General features: G+C 45.4%; 1 protein-coding gene across 5 annotated transcripts in view; it reads left to right on the forward strand.

Annotated features, from left to right (window-relative positions):
* Window positions 1–15,491, forward strand: part of SLC8A3 (solute carrier family 8 member A3) — a 209,190-nt gene extending 193,699 nt beyond the window's left edge. For all 5 annotated transcript variants that reach the window (XM_030559681.1, XM_030559683.1, XM_030559682.1 and 2 more), the window contains 4 exons: window positions 2,415–2,539; window positions 3,169–3,268; window positions 10,415–10,690; window positions 12,377–15,491. In XM_030559681.1, the coding sequence (XP_030415541.1) occupies window positions 2,415–2,539; window positions 3,169–3,268; window positions 10,415–10,690; window positions 12,377–12,753 (878 nt within the window). In that variant the 3' untranslated portion in view covers window positions 12,754–15,491. The remainder of the gene's footprint in view (window positions 1–2,414; window positions 2,540–3,168; window positions 3,269–10,414; window positions 10,691–12,376) is intronic.

Raw genomic sequence — 15,491 nt, forward strand, 5'->3', positions numbered from 1 at the left:
GCAAGAGGAAACTGAGGGGGTGGCAGGATGGCAGGGCTCTATATTGAGCACCATAAAGATGCGACTCCAGGAGGCGCCCAGACCACCTTGATGGAGGCTGCTATGGGAAAAATCTTCCGGCTACCGTGCACATGCACACACATGCTTGGAATGGACACAACACACCTCGAAGAACAACAGTTATGAGAAGGTGCGTAACCGTTTTTTCACGAGGCTCTCCTACTCTATCCAGGCCTCCTTAAACCCTTGCTCCCAAACACGTGAAGCCAGTATGTAGAGATTGGCCAGGAAAACACTTCCATCCTGAATATGTACGTATGCACATGAATCCCAAAAGTCACATGAAAGGAAGTTTCATCCCAAACAGCCATGTGAACAAAAACCTATGACATGGAAGTCAGTGGGATAGCTAACAACCATGGCCAGGTCCAATCACAATGCAGAATTTGAAGATAAATTCATGAATAATCATCCCTACCTCCATCCTAGTGCCAGTCTCCACTTTCATTTTGTTAGCCCAGCAAGCTGTGGGGTGGGGTGGGATGGAAACCGTAGTTAGCACCATGGACAGCATTCACATCAATTGGTTGGTTGATTCTGCATCAATACCATGGACAATATCAGATGGGGAGCCTTCAGGGTATCATCCAGGACCAGAGACAACACCACAAGGGGATGTCTTAGTGGATTGCTCCTCACAGGCAGCACCACATGGGGCACCTTGTTTCCCACCTTCAGAAGCTTGGGGACGCTTTTTTCTCCATCAAGGATTAATCATCCAGTTTTATATGAAAAGAAAGCCCTCTTGGTCCCTGACCTATTTTTTCCTGTACATTTTCCAGTGATAGGAATCCCCCAGGAAATGCACAATGTGACGTAAGCGTAATTACAGTGCAGAATGAAAGAATTAAGAGTGTGTGTGCCTGCCCCTGTGAATATGTATCTGGGTGAGAGTTAAAGCAAGCCCTGAATGGAATAGACTGCTCAAGGCAATTTTCGAATCAAAGGGGAATAAAAAGATTCCATCTCTTGTTCAATTCAAACTAGAAAACGTGTCTGCACATTAACATTTTCTTAAAAGGGCTCTTGTGCTAAAGCATAACAAGAATTGGTGCTTCAATCCCACTAAAGCTGTGGTTGCTTAAGCAGGGGAAAGAATGGGGGAGGGGTGCGTGTCAGACTAATAAAGGGATTCAAGACAGGGTAAAGGACCATTTTTATTTTTTTAAACAATTAGTTATGTCCCTTGTTATATACTGGCCTTTTCTCCCTGAGATCTTTTGTGTTTTCAGTGAAATCTTGGCTTTTGCTGCTCAAAAACATGGGTGTTTCTATTAAAAATCTTAATAGAAACAATGTATTTGCAGGCTGCCAGTGAAAATGAGGGCAGCCCTGCAGGAGCACACCCTTTCCCAGTCAAGACATTTCTGGACTTGTGCTGCCAGTTCTCACTACCTTCCAACTCTAGGTGATGTCCCCCTCGGGGAAGGTAGGCCCCATTGCTATCTCCCACTGCTGTGAAATAACCTGGACACGTCACCCCCTCGACATTCTGTAAATGACAATGAATTGTTCTGGCAAGCCAGAAGTGAGAGCGGGGACAGTTATGGGCCTGTTAACGACTTCTTCCCTCTCCAGACTGACTGTGACCTTGTGGCCAGCAGCATATTCTTCACTCATTCCTCCTACAGAACTCCCATTGCCATCACTAGTTGTACCATGTGGATGAAGAGGGCAGAATATGCCCACATGTTCACAGTTTTACTAAAATCAGGTTTAGGGGTGCTCAGTACTGTAATAATAGGGATACCTAACCTAGCACTTTTCATCACTAGTGTCTTAGGGCTTGATTCTGTTCCCATTAAAGGCTATGGGAAAACTCACATTAGCTCTAATGGCAAAGGATCAAGCCCTTAATGCACAAGTCTTTCACTTCTGGAGGCCTGGGTTGAAGCCCAGCATATGCCGCAAGGGCAATCAGCTTGATGTGCTCAGTCTAGGTTTACAGTAGAGAAGCCCAGGGTAGGAATAGCTGAGGGTGCTGCAGATCCAGAGTGAGGCACATGGGCAGTAGAGGGAAAAGAAGGACTGGAATATTCAGGGTGAGGGGGTAGGTAAGGACTGAAGTGCATTAGCATTACAGGGGATGCTTTCCCCAGTATATGCCTGGCTCGAGCTGGTGGGATTGGTTCCTCATTTTCAGGAGAAGTATAATTCATTGAAGATACAAGAAGCAGCTCTTTAAAAATGTCCCACCATGTCACCTAATGTCCCACCATTAACTCTTATGAGGTTCATTGTGAACTAAGCAAAATGTGAGAGGTGTGTATTTGTGCCCAAGGCATTTCACAGCATCTACCAAGCACCCCTGCCTTGTGCTCAGCTTCAGCTGAGTGTTGATGCTGTTTTCACAGAAGTGGCAGAGAGGAAGCTGACCATCGAAGAGGAGGAAGCCAAGAGGATTGCAGAGATGGGGAAGCCAGTGTTGGGCGAGCATCCCAAACTAGAGGTCATCATTGAGGAGTCCTATGAATTCAAGGTCAGTGCTGGGTACCGGGGCTCTTCATGAGGAGATAATAGTGTCACTGGAGAGGAAACAGCCGGAGGGAAGGGATATAGGTAGAGGCTTGAACAGAGAGGACAGCCATGAGAGAGAGAGGGAGTGGCCAAGGGGAAGAGAGAGAATGAGAGCGTGCCTGAAGAAAGAGGCCTAGCAGAGAGAGATTAAGGGAGAACCCGGAGGAAAGAGACACAAGGGAGCAGCCTCAGGAGAGATGAAGGGAAGGTGTATGAGCACCTTGTGGAGAGAGCAGGTAAGTTACCCCATTGACAGAGGAGAAGCAAGTGTCCTGAGATGATGGGGGCCAAAGCAACCCCTATGGAGAGAGCACGTGAGGTGGAAATGCCTGGGGAGAGGAAGGATGGATGAGGGGCAGGGAGAAGCCTGAGGAGAATCTACACTGCACAAAGAGAAGGGCAGCTGCTTGGTTCTAGCCACCAGCCCCATCTTTAGGGGCTTCATCTCCCTGGCAGGGGGAGTGTCTGTTCCAGCCCCTGTGGAAGGGTGAGAGTGCTCCTCTCAGCACAGTGCTGAGTACCGTGTTCTCTCAGAACAGCACGTGGTGTCAAAGCTGGTTTAACTGCTGTGCATTTTTGTCCCATTGACAGAGTACCGTGGACAAGCTGATTAAGAAGACAAACCTGGCTTTGGTTGTAGGGACACATTCCTGGAGGGACCAGTTCATGGAAGCCATTACTGTTAGTGCAGGTGAGGGGACCGGAGGGTGCCCAGCTACAACAAGGTCACCAACCCTAAGGGAATGTACTAGCAAGACTTGGGTCTCTGAGCGCCTGTATAAGCCAGCCTGAAACTGCCTCTGCTTCCTCGGTGGTGTTCAGTTCTAGTAACTCCATGTACTGCAAACATGCATGGATCATGGGTATCAGCTAAACCACGTGCATGAGATAGCAGGGATAGAAACCAGGAGCTTCAATTCTAAAAACATAGGCCTCCCGCACCTAAGGGCTGGTCTACATAAAGATATATGCATGGCAAGCCACATCCAGGGCAGGAATGGATAGCGCCACTCAGTCACTACGTGGACCTTGCTACTGCACATTACAAGTTCCATAGTGTGCTTTGACCTACTGCGCAAAACACAGTCACTGGCTCAGAGAATGACACTGCAGCCTGGTGGTGACGGCACCCACCTAGGCAGTGGGCAATCCAGATGCCAGCCCTGCTCCAATGCCTGTTTGTTTAGACACAGTGAAACAGCTTCAACAGGAGAGATTGGGAGAGACCCTACCCCCTATCCCAAGACTATCCCATCTCTCAGATTAGAGCACCTTCCTGAGAGGTGGGAGACCTCCCTTTAAATCCTTTCTCCCCATCTGGCAAAGGAGGGAATTGAACCAGGTCTCCCACATACCAGGTAAGTGTTCTAACCACTGGGCTAATATTCCTAAGATGGGCAGTGCTATCTCTTCTTCCTCTGGCTGTTTTGTGTGAAGTGAGGGAAGCGCCTGGCTTGTTCTCCCAGCTGTGGATCTCAAACAGAGCTAGGTGCTTCCCTGTATCCTAGATTTAGGAACCAAACTCTGTGAAGGGGCCAGGCTTAGGACAATGTTTCCCAAACAGTGGGTTTCGGGGCTGGCGTGGAGGGAAACCCGAGTGAAGTCGGAGAGCAAGCCTGCCTTGCGCTCACCTTACAGAGGTATGGTGATTCACAGTGATTTTCTAAACCCCCCCCCACCAAAAAAAAAAGTGGTGAACTGTGACACTCAGCATTGCAACATCTGTGGATTCAGGCCTTAGTGCCCAGTTCCAGGAGGTCCTCAGCACTCTCATTGCAATTCAGGGTGCTCAGTAATTTGCAGGATTAGGTCCCTATTTTGCAGATTCCAGGAATGCATTGCAAACAACAGAGACTAATACAGTGAAACACAAACTAAAAACCCTTAATGAACCAACAGCTGGTGGCCATGTCCCTTTCAAGCTGGCATCAGGGGAGTGACAGGATAGTGTGTGGTGCAAGGTCAGAGTGCAGCTTGGCCATTTGGTGCCTTGGAGTCCTCTTGGAAAGGGGTGAATTCCCAGCCAGCTATGGGGATGCGTTCCTGCACAGGCAGTTAGTGAGCCCCAAAGGCAACTTGTGATTCATGCATCTGAGAATGATGAGAAATAAAGGGGGGGTGGGGAAGAAGGGGCAGAGATGTCTGGGTTTCTTCTTGCCACTTCTTTCTATGCAGACATTCTCAGCCTCTCTCTCTCTATCCCTCACCCCCACCCCTTTTCTCTCCTTCCCTCCTCCTATCTTTACTCTCTTTCTCCATCCCTGATAGAAAGACGGGATTGCTGCTCCACCCTGTGCCTCAGACTGTCTGCCCTTAAGAACTCAGAAGCTTGGTTAAAGCCCTTGCTCAGTATTTCCTGCCAAGCATACATTAGGGTGCTCAACCTCTGGGGCACCAGCTACTAGAGTCAGTGCTCACACCATGGCAGAATGGTGCTGCACCCAGCCGGAAATAGATTCATATGAGTCCAATCCAGTGTTGTTAGTGCTTTGGTCATTGATTTTATTCTGGGAAGGAGAAGAGTAGTATGGGAAATCCTTATACAATAGACATTTTATTCCATCCACACTTCAATGAGCAAACCCAGCCTTTGACTCTACAAAGGAATTGTCACAGAGGGTCTTCACCCTAACACATTTATCCCTTCGGACATTTCAAGACACACGTCCTCAAGTGCAGCATAAGGGTTAACAAAGCAGTCAGGCATCTGCAGAGATGCTAGTGCAGCTCCCTATAAACAGTGCACAGAGTGCCAGCTCTGTCATGTACTGCTTGTACGCAGTAGGTGCAGGGCTGCTACTAGCAGACCAGACTTCTATACCAGACAGGCTACAGGGCTTCCATCATGGAGAGAGACAAGAAATGTGTTCCCTTTAGGATACTTTAATGCACTGCCAGGTATTACTGTTACCAGCTCAGGCAAGATGTGTTAAACATGGTGCCATCTAGTGGCGGAACATTATAAGATAGTTTAGCATTCCATCACATCTCTCCCTTTATGGTTTACATTAATACCATTTATAAAATGTACGGTATCTTTTAGTATTTATCGGTCTGTTAAGTGTCTCTGAATCATACTGATTTTTTTAATTACACAACCCAGATGCATAACAACTTGGTCATCGGGCTGCTCATTAGTTGCAACGACTGTCTCTGGTCAGTTTGGAATCTTGGCATCTTCTTGTTGTTCTGCATGCACCATCTGTAGGGTTTGCTCTGTCAATTGGTCCTTCTGAGGCACAAACTGTAGATGTTGACAGTTTCTGTTGAACTCTCCATTCTCAGTCTCAATCACATATCATCTGGGTGATTAATTCTTTTTCTTTAGGACAGCTGCAGTTCTTAATCCTTCTTCCCCATCCAGTTTGACACAAACACAGTTACCAGGTTCTAGACTTGGCTGTTTTCTAACTGAGAGTCATCTGTTGTAAAAGTGTTCATAAGTTCTTTTAGCCTTTTTATCCAATTGTCTGCTCTCTTTGTGTCTGGCCACTTTTTGGAGATAGATTCTTTTCTGAAGTTGGAACAGTAGTTCTGAGTTGTCTTCCCATCAGGAGTTGTGCTGGACTATATCCACTAGCTTCTATGGATGTTGATGTGTATCTCAGAAGAGCAAGGAATGGATCTTCCTGCTGTAGGATTTTCTTAGTTGTCTGTACAGCTCTCTCAGCTTCTACATTTGCTTGTGATTAATGTGGGTTGCTAGTAATATGAAAAATCATATTTTGTTTGGAAAAACAAATTCTGCTACAGTGAATTGTAGTCTCTTGTCCACACTGGTCTGTTCTGACATACCAAAATGAGCAAAAATGCATTTGTTTCTCAATAATACTGAGACATGTTATGTCTTTCAAGTACATTCTTTTTATATACCTGGAAAAACAGTCCATTATAACCAGATAATGATATCTTCTGAATTCACATAAATCTGCAGCTAGTCTCTTCCAATGTCTGTCTGGCAGAGGTGTTGTTATTAAAGGGATTCTTTTGTGTGTGGTGTGTTGGTCTGTGAGATCTGCAATGTTCACAGATACTTTATTCTTTATGCCCTTGCTGATGCCTGGCCACTACTCAGACTGGTTGGCCTGTTCACAGCATTTAGTTAGCCCTTGATGTCGTTTCTGGATGAAGTTTAAGATTTCTCCTCTCATTGCACTTGGAATTATGATGCAATCACCTTTAATTATGAGTCCATTTGTCCATGCACCAAAAAGTAATCTCTTGTCACTTCCTTAGTGTCCTTTAGATACTTTGGCCAGTTAGTCCTCATGTAACTTCAAGCTTCTCGAAGTTGTGTGTCTGTTGAGGTTGCTTTTTGTAGCAGGTATAGTCTGGTTTCTGACTCTGGTCAATATGTGTCCATAGCATCCATGAATGCCTGTACATCATCTTCAAGCACATAGGTAATTGAGTGTGATGCTGGGCTCCATGACAGAGCGTCCATGTAATGGGGTTCACTCACCACTCTGGTGCCTCCTGCTGGTTGTCATGGGAATTAGCTCTGCATGGTAGTGTGCCCTCTACGGGTGGTGTCTCACCACTGTCACTCCTGCTTTAGGACCTACATCTCTCCAAGGACTGTGGCGTCTACTTCAGTGACACAGTCCTCCAGCTGAGCTACACTATGTGCTCCCCACTTCTAGGAGACCTGCAGGCCGCTGTTCAGCCACTTCACTTAATGACAACTGCAGCAAATTCTCTGGCCGCTTCCTTGTGGCCCTAACATCCTCTTGCCCTTGCCTCAGGGCCTCAGCCTGCAAACTCCAGCAGCCAGCCAGGAGCTGTCTCTAACTCTCCCAGTCCCTGCTCGCAGCACTGCTCTGTCCAGGGTGCTGGCAGTTCTCTCAGCCCTCCAGAGAGACAGTCCCTCCTCCAGGGGCTCCCAGCAGAGAACTGTCTTCCTCTGCTCTGCAGCTCCCTTTTTATATGGGCCTGCTTGGCCCTGATTGGCTGCTCCCTTCAGCCCTTCTCTGATTGGCTGCCTCCAGCACAGCCTCCCTAGGGCTGCTTTTAACCCCTTTTCTCCCAGTGAGGGGCAGCCACCCCATCACAGCCTGCTACTACCAGATTTTTCCCCAAGAACATATTTAGCAATTGGGTTACGAATCCTGCAAGGTGTTCATACAGTATATGATTCAGCATTGTCTCATAGGGTTATTTGTACTGCATCTCCTTTCAAAAGTCCGATCTCACCAAACACGTTGTCAAATTCTTCCACCTTTCTCTCTAAGCACATCATGTCTGCCTCGCTGCTGCTGGGAAGGCTGCTGGTCTTTTATCTTTTGATAACATATACTCTGAATGCAAATATTTTGTTTTTGTAAGTTGTTTCTATGGTGAATTGGCCCATGCTGTTAGAATACCAGCAGGGCTAGTCAGAGCTGTATCAGGTGATTTCAGATCTGGGTGTTTTGAAGATAAATATATGTACCTTCTGATATGACCATCATATCTGCTCCTGAGTCAGTTTTCAGGGCAATAGTCTTTCCGCTAACATTCAGTCTTGCTCTCCAAATGGCCTCTGTGTCATCACATTGATCGATCCCAGAAATAATGGCTCTTGGCTATCTGTAGCAGTCAGTTCCCTGACTGTCTTACTATGGCAAACAGCTGCAAGATGTCCATATTTTTTGCACTGATTATATCTTGCATTTTTGGAGGGCCACACATCTGTTGGGCTATGGATATTTCCACATCTTGAGTGTTTAGTCTGAAAGGTTTTGTAGTTAGTCTGGATCTTGTCCAATATTGCCTCTTTTAGAAGTCATGCTGTGTCTCTTTACTGCCTTATTTCCAGTTTGCAATTGTCTGGCTTCAGCATCCAGCCATTGGTTCCTGTTATGCCTTTCTCTGCTAGACTAAAGAGCCCTTTAGTACTTGGTATTTTCTCCCCATTATGGTAGTTATACACTGTAATGAAGTCAAAAGAAGCAGCCCAGGCCTAAGAAGGAATGGTTTTGATCCATTGACCTCTGGCTTATGGGCCTACCATGCTTCCTCTATGTAGAAGAGCTTAGTTCCTAGTGCAATCACATGGTTCCTTAAAAAACAGGCAGCAGTCCTTAAACCCAGGAACCAACTACGGTTCAAATCCTCTCCTTGGGGCAATTCTGAGACTGCCTACACTAAACACACATTACTGGTTGGACAGCTTTTGGAAGTTTTGTCTTGATTGTCAGTAGCATTGTATGGAGAAATGGTGGCAACTTTTATAGTTACAGTTGAGTGGTGCTTAATCTACTTACGTTTGGTCACCGGAGCTTAGCGCTCCCTTGCTTCAGAGTAAGTGGATATGCGGTCCTCAGCATTTGGCCCAGTCACAGTTATTAGATTTGTATGAGTAGCTTTATTATGAGTAACAATGAAGATACCATAACAATAGGAAGAGACTGAACATAGGAAGCATCATGTTGGAATAGCCTAATTGTCAGCCTAGTTTGGCATCTTGTGTCAGGAACTGGCCTGTGTCAGATTTTTCAGAACATATAAACCCCCCTATATAATGCACATAGATATGTTATTCTGTAGAATGAATGGAAAACTTCCTGACCTCTGCTGGTGATCAGACCGTGCCCAGAAAGATGGGGATTAAGAGCCCTTGTAATTTTACCCAGCCTTCTTGCAGATATTATTCTCAGTTTATCAGTTTCTACTTTTTTTGTCGATATTATTTAGCTTTGTGCCTCTGTAATGCCAATCAACAGTGAGTTCCACAGACTAATTATGTGATGCATAAGAAAGTATTTGCTTTTATCCCTGTAAAATGTGTTGCCTTTCAATTTCAAGTGCTCACTTATGCTTGTCATCTGAGAGGGTAAATAGGAATGCCTATCTGGCCTTCACTATTTTCATGATGCTGTCTGCATTGCTATGGTGATAAATATGGTCAAATCCTCTGTGTACCAGTACAAGAACAACATTAAGGACATTAAGAGATGATTCTGTGATTGCTGATCCACTTTCAAATACCCTGATGCCATTTCAAGGCAATCCCGATATTATCCTCAGCATCTTCCCCACCTCCCTCAATAAACACAGGAAAGCAGAGAATAGGTGAAGCTGGCAGAGGAGTTTATTTGCTCCAAATAAACAAGCACTAAGGAAAACTTGTGTGTACTTAAATGTTCTAGTATACAGAGAGAGAGCCAGCAGTCAACTGCTGCTAAAATTTCAAAAGCCACATCTGGATTGGCATCTCCTAGCATGTCAATGTCCCAGGAACAGCCCCTCAGATGCTCCTGCTGTGCTGCTGAACCTATAGTTCCTATCATTCCATTGATAGCATCAGAATGTTAACTGGCGGGGGGTAACACTGCAGGCATGGTGGAGAACAGCTGGGAGAGGGGAAAGCTGGTTACACACTCTCTTATGCAGCAAATATTCAAGATCAGGAACATTAGCAGGCAAATCATTGGTTGCCCATCACGTCCTGGGCAGCAGGTCCTTTGCTGCTGAGTTCTTAAGGCTGTCACAGAGAGCCCAGTGTCAACAGCTCATTCCTTCCCCTCAGGCAGTAGTTAGTGTTCTCCCCTGATACCTCACTGATTGAATCCTAGCTGTGGCTTAGATGATACTGTTAAAGGTAATATCACTGTTTCCTGGTTTGACCTCTTCTTTTTGAAATCCATTCAGACAGCAGCCAGGCCTCCATCCCCATTGGCCAAATATGCGATTTAAGTTCTTGTCTGTGTGATTTCAGTGAATTTTTGCTGTTGCAATAAGGATCAATAGAACATAATCCATGTGACTTCAGCTTATAAAATGCTGCAGTGTTTGGAAACCTGGGATTTCACAGAGCCCACTAGTGATCTGCTTTCTTGTCTTGCATTGCTTGCAGCGGGTGATGAAGATGAGGATGAGTCTGGTGAGGAGCGCCTGCCATCCTGCTTTGACTACGTCATGCACTTCCTGACCGTCTTCTGGAAGGTGCTCTTTGCTTGCGTGCCACCCACAGAGTACTGCAATGGCTGGGCCTGTTTCGTGGTGTCCATCATGATAATTGGCATGCTCACTGCTGTCATTGGGGACCTCGCTTCCCACTTCGGCTGCACCATTGGCCTCAAGGACTCGGTGACTGCTGTTGTCTTTGTGGCCTTTGGCACCTCAGTACCAGGTGAGGAGGCCAAGGGCAAAAGTGTGGTAATAGGAGAAAATAATGGCTAGCACCTCTATCCTAGCCCATTGGTCAGGAGCAGCAAATCCGAGAGGGGCTCAGCCCCTCCATCCCACAATCCTTTGCGTGGGTAACTTTGGTGTTTCAGGAACCACTAGTTCTTGCGATGCTGTATGGGATGTGAAATCTGATTGGGAACTGGGGCTCAGGGAGGAATGAGAGTAGACTCACGCCCCTTTACCCGGGCAAAAGCTGGTTGACCCCCGGGGTTTAGGGTGCACTGGGTGAGAATCTCTGAGAACTGTGGTTTATTTATAGGTTTTTGGATTCTGTCTGGTTTTGGAGGGGTTGCGGGGGGGCATGTGTTTTGAGGGGGTTTGTACGGGTGAATGTTAGGGGACTTGACAGTGACTGTACCGTAAACCAACATCCTCTGCTCATAGCCGCTGACCAGACACAGGGGGACAGCTGCACCCTTGCTGTGCCAACAGGGACTTAGACATCATGTGTTTGTACAGAACCTACTATAACAGGGTCCTGGTCCATGACTGGGGCTCTAGGAGCTCTAGCAATACACATAATTGGTAGTAATACTGATGACGACCAATGGGGACTGTCCTTCTCCATTGCCACTGGCAGTGGTGTCTCTACAGCTATGTCTACACTGCCATGGGAGGTAGGATTGCACCTTGGGTAGGCATACCCACACTAGCTTAATTCTAGCTGCTGTGGCTAAAAATAGCAGTGCAGCCATGGCGACATGCACCCCAGCATGGACTAGCAGTGCGAGTATGGACCAGGAAGGCTTGTACAGCCTGTGCTGAAGCCCACACAGCCATGTCTTCACAGCTAGTTTTAACCACGCTAGGCAGAATAACGCCAGCCTGGCTGTTCCTGCACCGGCTGCAGTCACACCTCCGATTGCAGTGTAGTCAGCCCCTGTATTAGCTTCAGTTCTGAGAGGCTACTGCTAGGCAAAGCTGCCAAAACAAGTGGTAGCAAACGGCCACTGGGGACAGAGTTGAGCCCTGTTTATATCTAGTCAAATAATCTACTATAGTTCTAGAGCACCAATTCCACTCAGAAATAAGTCCACCTCTTCATGTCCACATCCCCATTATGGGTGTATGTTCATGAAAGTGCTATCCACTAGCCCCCCTCAATCCAATACATACACAGGTCTCCTATCTAGCAGCAACTTACTATGCTATCTTGGGCTCAGCTGGAATACTGCCTCGTTCATGGGCAGTATTTACAGTGCCAGCCTCCAGCACTTACTCCTGCTAGTGGCTGGAAGAGGAGCCATAAGCACCCTTCTGGCTGGAAGGTTGAGTGCCACAGCCTGTGTTACCAGCAAAAATGAGTTGGGCACAGTACACTGGGTGCAAAGAGCAAAATGAAGGCCAGGACAGGCCTATAAAAGTCTGGCAACCTGGTGCACCAGTCTAAGGAGAGGGTGCTAAAATAGCATGAGACCATTAAGAGGAGTCACTACCAGGGCCATTCTCAAACTGCTTCTCTGCAACTACAGAGATCTGGCCTCTGTCCCCCTCAGAAAAGGGTGTCCTTATTTCAATTCAGCTTCAGCAATCCATACCTGCTCTCCTGCCTTAAAAACCGCCAGGGCCCCCAGCTTTGGGCAGCACCATTTCATTATTATTGTTAATTCACATCTCTCCCTTCTAGACACTTTTGCCAGCAAAGCAGCCGCCATCCAGGATGTGTATGCTGATGCTGCCATCGGCAACGTCACGGGCAGCAATGCCGTCAACGTCTTCTTGGGCATCGGACTGGCATGGTCCGTGGCTGCCATCTACTGGGCTTCCCAGGGACAAGAGTTCCATGTGTCAGCAGGCACGCTGGCCTTTTCCGTCACGCTTTTCACCATCTTTGCTTTTGTCTGCATCAGTGTCCTGCTGTACCGGAGACGGCCTCACCTCGGAGGGGAACTGGGAGGCCCCAAGGGGTGCAGACTTGCCACAACTTTGCTCTTTGCGAGCCTGTGGCTCCTGTACATTCTTTTTGCCACGCTGGAGGCCTATTGTTATATCAAAGGGTTCTAAGCCGCGGAGAGATGATGAAGTTGGGGGGGAAGGATCCCCCTCCTCTGTTACCTCATTGGACACCAGTCCTCCAAGTGTTGTTAAACCAGAAGTGACAGCTGTCTGATTCCACAGTTGCCCAGACAGGAGGACAACTGGGCTGCAAGAAGGGCAAAATTATCATGAAACAAAAGCAAGTTAAAAAATACAAAATGAATTTAAGGTATTTAAATAAATCAAACAAAATAAACCCAGTCACTGACCCCAGTCAGTGATATTGAGACTCTTCAGCCACCTTCAAAGATCACATTTTCTTTATTTTATAGTTTTCTTTTTTCTCTCCTCCATTATGAAATGATGTCATGTATTTTGAAATAGGTTGAGAATTACAGAAATAAGTTGGATCAAGGTTTTGCGGGGGAGGGGAGGAAACATTGCTTTAAGTTTTTTTCTTCCTTTAAATAGACAAAAAAAATGTTAAAAATCAAAACCAAAAGCTTCAAGCTGCCATCAGTGCTGGAGTTGAACCATGCATTTTTTTGAAGCCACAAAAACAATGTCATAGTCGAATGACTCGCTGTTATCTGTTTCTCCCTTTAAGTATATCATGAGACTGATGTATTTCAAATGCAAATACAAACACACACGCAGGAAAATACAATGTTGAAAGCTGGAGCATAGAGCAACCCACGCACCAACCTGGGATTTAAAAAAAAAAAAAAAAAGACCTCTAACATAATATGTATCCTGTATATTTTGAGTATGGCATCTCTTTGTGAAAAAAACCTTAAAACCTGTGGTACTGCAGGGAGAGGAATATATGTTCATTTAGAAAAGGTAAAGAAATGAACAGATACACAGACATAACCTGCAATGTGGAAAACAGGGAGCTAGGGAAACCAGGGCATGTCCCTTAGGATCATAATGGTATTGTGTTTGATTTGTGGGAGGGCAGCAGGGTGTTCCTTTTTGCTTTAAAGTGAAGGTGAATTCATGTAAATAATTTGCTGTTCTCACATTTTGGTGCATACAAGAAACTTTGAGGCATAACATGCCACTCAAAGGTTTCTAAGCATCATCTTAAAGAGTTTACTTTGTCCTTAAAAACACACATGCTTACCAAAGGGAAAAGGATCATGATGCCTCTTCATAACGCCTCTCTTGGCATCAGGGCCAGTTGATTTCCCTACATCTTTAAGGCCAAGTATGTCCTAATGGATGATGACCCACACCTAGTTACTATAATTCACTGGGATCAGATACGCTGAGCGAAGATGACACCAGTCTCTTTTTCGGGGGAAAAACCAAAACCAAATCAAAACCATATGACAGTATTTTTCCAGTGCAAGGGTCATTTCCCATTTTGATTTGTATCACGTCTGCCAATTTGCTCCTTTAACACCCTGTTGTTACAAGGATCAGTGCTCCATTCGTGGGCTTTGCTAGGTTGAGAGGTACAGTATGGTCTTAAAAACTGCCACAGATCTTAGGACTTCTGTGTCATCTTAAGTACATTTTAGAAAAGCACCCTTTTAATTTTAAGTGCATTTTTTAAAAGAAAAAATGAAATGGGGGAATACAAGCAAGATCTTGTATCATGAATTACATCAACAGCTGCAAATTGAAATGTTGGGTTGGGTAAAAAAAAAAGCTATACTTATATCTATATTAACATATTATCTATATACAGATTTCTTAAGTGCAAGAACTGGAAGAGGGCATTGCAGCTTCGTTCTTTTTAAAGTGTTTTTAAGATGAAGATGTTTTCTTCTGTCAAAAACTTAGGTACTGTAAAGGGAAGTGTCTTCTTCATAAATTTCATACTCATTAAACAAACCTGGAGTATTAGAGTGTAAACTAGGAAATGGAAAGAGGCCCTTCTCTACCTGTCTTTTCATAAGAGTGAGCCAATGCGCTGATAATGCCTTAAAGGCCGGGCAAAAGCACACAGAGGGAAAATAGAGATGGGACTGAGAATTGTGTTATTTTGTTATGGAAAAGAAGATGAAAAATGATCTCAGATGTACGGAAGAGCATGAAAATTATCCTTAATTGACAAATGAAATATTTATTTTCGTACAGATGTGTATCAAGTATATATAAAAAGTGTGAGGGGGAAAGAAAGATTCTTCTCTCTGATATGATACGAGCAGTGGGCGCTTTGTCTGTTGAAACTAGCAGTGGGCGAACAATAAAAGGTGTGAATCCAATAAGCACCCAAGTTTTCTGAATGCTTATCCTCACTTTATCAGAGCTTTTTGGGTCTGCAACATCAGGCAAGAAAACTTATGAGAAAAGGTTGCCTACTGAGATTTTCAGTACATCTTGCTTCCAGAATGCCAAGAAATACAAGATCAGCTTTTGTTAACTTATTTCAACATTGCAACTCTCATCCTGGCTCTGACCCAGCAAGCAGAAGTGCAAGAAATTAAAAACAAATGTTTGAAGAAAAAAAAAACAACTTAGTTTGAATTTGGGGCAGAGGTTCAGATGGGTTCTTATTTTATCCAGACCGGTTCTCCCATTCCTAGTTGAAACCTGGCTTGGGTATTTGAAATGCAGTTATGATGCTTGTGCTGTATCAAACACATGCTTTTCATCTGCTTCTTTATTAAGATCACTTTGTCGGGGGGTGAGGGAGGGTTAGCGGGAGGAGTGAGGACTACGCTAGTGCCAATCTCATAGTTACTTTGCTGCCCTTACATACACTGAGAAAAACTGCTCCAGGCCAATAACATCTGGGGAGTGTTTCTTTCTTT

This window comes from Gopherus evgoodei, chromosome 4 (assembly GCF_007399415.2).
Source record: "Gopherus evgoodei ecotype Sinaloan lineage chromosome 4, rGopEvg1_v1.p, whole genome shotgun sequence".
NCBI classification, from domain to species: Eukaryota; Metazoa; Chordata; order Testudines; family Testudinidae; genus Gopherus; species Gopherus evgoodei.